Source organism: Cornus florida, unplaced genomic scaffold (genome assembly GCF_030987335.1).
Source record: "Cornus florida cultivar Cherokee Brave unplaced genomic scaffold, ASM3098733v1 CherokeeBrave_3.0.0_Hap2_Chr06, whole genome shotgun sequence".
Taxonomy (NCBI): Eukaryota; Viridiplantae; Streptophyta; class Magnoliopsida; order Cornales; family Cornaceae; genus Cornus; species Cornus florida.
This window is the reverse complement of record NW_026775576.1, coordinates 64,043,147-64,049,233: the sequence shown is the minus strand read 5'-3', so window position 1 is coordinate 64,049,233 and position 6,087 is coordinate 64,043,147. Positions and strand designations below refer to the sequence as shown.

At 34.2% G+C, this 6,087-nt stretch overlaps 1 protein-coding gene across 1 annotated transcript; it reads left to right on the top strand.

Annotated features, from left to right (window-relative positions):
- The first annotated feature begins 603 nt into the window (after positions 1–603).
- LOC132311744 (MATH domain and coiled-coil domain-containing protein At3g58340-like) lies at positions 604–5,805 on the top strand. The gene is made up of 2 exons (XM_059809818.1): positions 604–757; positions 4,416–5,805. Exons 1-2 carry the CDS (start codon positions 607–609, stop codon positions 4,877–4,879), a joined length of 615 nt encoding a protein of 204 aa, XP_059665801.1. The 5' UTR covers positions 604–606; the 3' UTR covers positions 4,880–5,805.
- Positions 5,806–6,087: the final 282 nt, after the last annotated feature.

Genomic DNA, 6,087 nt, shown 5'->3' with positions numbered 1-6,087 from the left:
GGGGTAAAGCGTTAACTTTAAAAAAAAGAAAAGAAAAAAGAAGTTGAAGCATTAAAAAAACATTTACGTTTTCAAAAAAACAAAGAAGCTTTTTTCCATAATATTTAGGACCCCCTGGATTCCAACCCACTGTACTTCGGTGTTGAAGTCTCAAATTTTCTCATTCTCATTCTAACACAATCAGCCCTCACCCCATGGAAGGTATTACCTTTAATCTAATTTTTAAATTTTAGTTTCAGTTCAGTTTCAATTTAACTAATTCAGGGAAAGTCATGTAGATTATGTGTTTGTATCTGTGTCAGTGTGTAGTAGATTTGAATCATTTGATTCCATTGTAGGGTTTTTATTTTTTGTCCTTTTAATACTTTATTGTTCTTCTAAAATCATTGCTTGTTGCATCAGCAAAACCTGATAATACAGCATGGTTAACATGGACGATTGAGAACTTTACAAGGCTGAATACCAATAGGGTATACTCTGAAAGTTTCTATGTTGGAGGATACAAATGGTAATTTTGATCTCTACCCTCTTTCTAGATTTAGATTTTGATCTTATGATTGATGTTTAAGATTTATTTTCTGCGTTGTGTGAAAAAGGCGGGTGCTTATGTTTCCAAAGGGAAACGGGAAGGCAGACCATTTTGCGATTTATCTAGATGTTGCGGATTCAGCAACTTTGCCATATGGGTGGAGTAGAGACATAAAATTCAGCTTATCTGTGATCAATCAAATTTATAAGACGTTCACAGTGAAGAAAGGTGTGTTCTTTACAGTTTAATTTACAAATATCTATATATCTTGTACATATGTAATTACGAAATAGATGTGCTTACTGTAACATAACACCTGATCATCACCCTTCTCTGCGATCTAATGCTGACTAAGTTCTCAATTGTTCTAATTTTGGCCGTCCTATCAGCTCACTCTGATTCCAAAGAATCCTCCCCCTTGCTAGTGGTGCAAGGCCCAAAAGATACTCAAACCTTCTTTAAAAAGCAAGGCTGCCGATGGACATCGGCAGAAAACACTATAAGCATAACACTTTTATCCTTATTTGACAAAATACACTCATAATTTTTTCACATTGTACAAAAATACTCCTCAATGTGTTGTAATACTCGTTTTGCCCTTTTACTTTTCTGAAAATGTCCAAGGTCAGGTTATATATTTTACTAATCTTATGGTATATGAGTGTTATGTGCACATTACTTAATATATATATATATATATATATATATAAACTTTTTTATTTTTATTTTTTGAACTTAAAGCAAATCTACTCCAAACTCCAAAAACGAGTGCACACTGATGTTGGGGTCCTTCAGTAGTGTTATTTTTTGTCATTTTGTAAAATTTTTATTTTTATATATTTTATAAAATAGTTCAGTAAGATTAATTTAGTTAACTTAGGTTGTTTAAATTTGTCGGACCTATTTTCACCAAATTGAAATTTAATTGAAATTTTAGAGGTGTTTTTTTCATTGTGGGGTGTCGATCATTTTCAGTTATTTTACAAAATTATTTATTTTTATATATTTTATAAAATGGTTCAGTAGTGGTAATTTAATCAACTTATGATTTAAATTTGTCAGAGGAATCTATTTGCACCAAATTAAAACTTTAAGGATGTTTTTTTCACTATTGTAAGCATACTTTCGGAGTGTTTTTTGCACTTCCTTAAGGATGCCAAAGAAGGAGAGGATATAAGTTGTAATAAGGTATCGTTAGTTAATTAACGGCCACTCAGATAGATTGCAAGAATCTCAATCATGCCGCCTTACTCACAAGTCTTTTATAATTTATATGGTTAATGCATAATTTGTCTCTAATGAAGTGCAAACGCATGGAAATATAATAGGGATTTTTACATATAAATATATGGAGTTAGGGAGCCATATTTACTCATAGATAGAGTCAAAGTCTTATATTTTCACAAAAATGAGTTTGACCTAAATGATGACATGGCACATAAAGTTTTACTGTTTAAAATTTTTGTTACCTAAAATGTCCTTCTCCCTATTCCAATTCATTTACCTTATTACCTCTGTTTAGAAAACATGGTACCTGGATGCTAAAAAGTGGTACCTTCAGTTCAAAAACATGGTACCTTTAGAACAAAAGTGGTACCTTCGTAAAAGGGACTTATTTTTACAATTGAAAATGGCATTAAACCCCACACCACCAATTAAGTTGCATATTACATCCATAAACAGCTCCATTAGCGCTATGAATAGCACAAAATATTCTCCAAGCTAGCTAAGCGAGTGTTTAGAAAACATGATACCTGGAGGCCAAAAAGTAGTACATTCAATTCAAAAATGTGGTACCTTTAGAACAAAAGTGGTACCTTCGTAAAAAGAACTTATTTTTACAATTGAAAATGGTATTAAACTCCACACCGCTAATTAAGTTGCACATTAGATCCATAAACAGCTCCATTAGCGCCATAAATAACACAAATATTTCTTAATTATCATATACTACATCTAAATAGTTGGTATGGTAGATTTTTTTTTTTTTTCTCACCATTTTAATCGACAAGGCCGTTTGGGACTTTTGAATAACTATTTCAATAATACAATTGTTAAAAAAATTATGGTATCCAAAGATCATGTTTGATATGGATCTGGGTCATAATTAAATCTTTAGAATTTTTCAATGATAATAGAGAGACAATTTTTTCTTTAGACCTCTTATACATGAAAACCATTTAGAAATTTGATATAGATCTGGGTCCTAATTAATTGTAGGATGCTACTTATATATATATATATATAGATATATTAATTGTATGATGAGAATAGAATGATTATCATGAATTCAAACATACATCTTATACATTATAACTTAAAGAGATTAATGTGTTATTGAGATTCTGGAATGCCCCAGTCTAGAATTATATTTTTCTTTACATACAATTATAATTATACTGATGTGTCATTGAAATTTTGGAATGCCCCAGTCTAGAAATTTTGAAATGCCCCATTCTAGAAATTTTGGAATGCCTCATCTTATGCATTTAATGCTGAATTTTTTAATTGTAGAATAATTTTTTTGTTATAGTGATAGGCATTGATTAACATTGATGAATTTTTTAATTAATAAACGGATTTAGTTCCGGGAGAAAAACTTTGAAGAACTGAGGGCACTTATCAGGTAAAGAGAACTTTTTGCGAGGTTTCACCATTGTTTGATCTTACTCCTTACAAGCTTAAAGCCCTAACCCTAATTTCGACAGCTCTTACATTAATTTGCGGAGGTAAGTTCCTATTTTGTAAGAACCAAGCGCACCTCCTGAAGGATAATTTGGGTTGCAAGTACTATTCCATTATGGAATTGGCTTAAAAGCAGCTTCTTTACCTATCAAGTAGAGAATAATTGTGTTTACGATATATTGTAGAATAAAAAATAAAAAATAAATAAAAATAAAAATAGCAGATAAACAATGTTCCAAGTGATCTTGGAGTATATTTTGTACTATTCATTCCCTCAAGTCAGCTAGATTGGAATATAGTTTGTACTCTTTATGGCACTAATGGATTTATTTGTGAATGTAATGTGCAACCTAATTAGCGGTGTGGGGTTTAATACTTCAATTGCAAAAATAAATCCATTTTGCGAAGGTACCACTTTTTTCCCATAGGTACCACATTTTTGAACTGAATGTATCACTTTTTGGCCTCCAGGTACCATGTTTCGTAAACACTCGCTTAGCTAGCTTGGAGAATATTGCGTTATTTATGGCACTAATGGAGCTGTTTATGAATCTAATGTGCAACTTAATTGGCGGTGTGGGGTTTAATACCATTTTTAATTGTAAAAATAAGTTCCTTTTACGAAGGTACCACTTTTGTTATAAAGGTACCACGTTTTTGAACTGAAGATAACACTTTTTGGCCTCCAGGTACCATGTTTTCTAAACAAGGGTAATAAGGTAAATGTATTGGAATAGAGAGAAGGGCATTTTAGGCAACAAAAATTTTAAACAGTAAAACTTCATTTGCTATGTCATCATTTAGGTCAAACTCATTTTTGTGAAAATATAAGACTTTGACTCCATCCATGAGTAAATATGTCTCCCTAACTCCATTTATATGTAAAAATCCTAATATAATATATCCTTAATTTTATAATGTTCAGGCTAGAATTTGCCCAAATGTAAATAAATTGGAGACAAAAATGATTTTGTTGCATTGACTGTAGTCACCGGATGGCGAGATATGATATACTTTCATTATGCAGACGTTCAACACCAGTTCCGTGCACAAGAAAGTGGTTGGGGATTCCCATCATTCATGCGTCTTAGTAAACTGGCGTGTCTTGGTGTTGAGGTCCACTGTAGTTCTAGTTGTTGCCTACAGCCTTTGACCTTCCGTGTTATATTTGGTGATAGTTGTGACTGTTTTCATTATGCAGACGCTCAACACCAGTTCTGTGCAAAAGAAAGTGATTGGGGTTTCACTTCATTCATGCTTCTTAGTGGTCTGTCCGACGCTGGTAGGGGTTATCTTGTGAATGATACATGTGTAGTTGAAGTTGATTTTCCTGGCTTCAGTTCAGATGAACTTAAGGTTGAGGAGGGGAAGACTGCCTTGGCCAAAGGCACAAGACAGATTGCTTCTGGTACCCATACGATCTTGCCTCAGACTAATACCTTGGTCCCTCCTACTGCCTGTGAATCAGACACCGAAGTGATCAAGACTTCGGTCCCACCAACCACTCCAATTGTTGAAAAGGAATCAATGGTTAATTCCTCTCAGGCACAATATCCTGTCAATAGCTTTTATCGGATTTCAATCAACAATGCTTTGTTTTTTATCTTTGAGAGAAATAACTTTTTGACCTGCGAGTCAGTTTCTAAAAAGAAATTTTCTTTGTAATCTTTGTAGTAAGTTCAGGGGCCGAGGAGGACTACTCCAATGGATGCTCCTCTTGAGTCATCTTCATTTGATGACATGGATGCCTATACCTCCAAGTTGGTGTCTGCAGTAGAGACTGATGCACCTTTTGACTCCACTACCGAAGGATCAGTCGTCGCCTCCATTCCTCAATCAACTGTTGATGAAGCCAAAAAAAACTCTTTATAAAGATGCTATCTCGGGACCTATCAGAAATTCCTGATTTTGCCGCATACATTACAGAATCCATCTGTGTCTTGTCAGAGTACTGCTGTGATCTCACTCCAGTCCAGCTTGCATGGTTGAACACCCTTAAGGTTGAGTTTCCAGCAGTTCTCGAAACTTTGAATTCCAACCATTCTTTTAAGGAGGTTGAGGAAAAAATAGCAGAAAAGCGAGGAACAAAGAAGTGTTTGGTCGAGCAAGTCAAGGTTAATGCATTCGCGTTCCAAATGCAGAGGGCTATTCACAAGGACTTGATCTCGGAGGAGGGAAAGCTTCAACAAGAGGTTGAGCGGCTGCAGGCTGAACTGGCAAAGATCTCCGAGAAGAAGAAAAGTGCTGAGAAAGCGATCAAGCAGCTGCATGGGAAGATGGTTAATCTAGAACAGTCTAGATCCTCTGTTCTTGAGATCTCAACCCTTCAGACCGCAGAGAGCTCTCTATCATTGGTCCAGCAAATGTGGACTGAGCTTAGAGACACATTCATGATACCAAACAATTAATCTCTTTTTATTTGCAAGATGAAAAACTTTTGTTGGTCTACTGTTATATTTCTCTCTATGGGCCGGTTACATTCTACCTTAAATTTCATATTTTTGGATATTTTAACTTATTTATGGTCTGTTGTCGCCAATATTCTTATACTTTTAGTCCTTCAATTCTACTTTAAATTGCACTTCTTTTCATTTTATTTTTTTATTTGGTTCTGTTATTGATCTATATCAAGCCTTTTCATGGGGTTGGTTTCTTCAGGTAAGCCTTTTAACAGTCAGAATTAATACTTGGCTTACTGTAAGCAGAAGCAGCTTGCCCGTTTTGAACTTTGAATTACGGAATTATGTGATGGAATTCGTTTCATAGATGAAGGAAGCCTTCGTCTTCTGTAAATAAAAAGAATTTCTATCATGTTTGAGAACAGGGCCATCCTGAGCCCAAAATGTTTAACTAATCAAAATCTTTCAAAGTTT

Coding starts and splice junctions, on each gene's coding strand:
- LOC132311744 (XM_059809818.1), top strand. CDS start 607: ATGTTTCCAAAGGGAAACGGGAAGGCAGACCATTTTGCGATTTATCTA. Junction 758..4,415: donor GACGTTCACAGTGAAGAAAG/GTGTGTTCTTTA, acceptor TTCATTATGCAG/ACGCTCAACACCAGTTCTGT.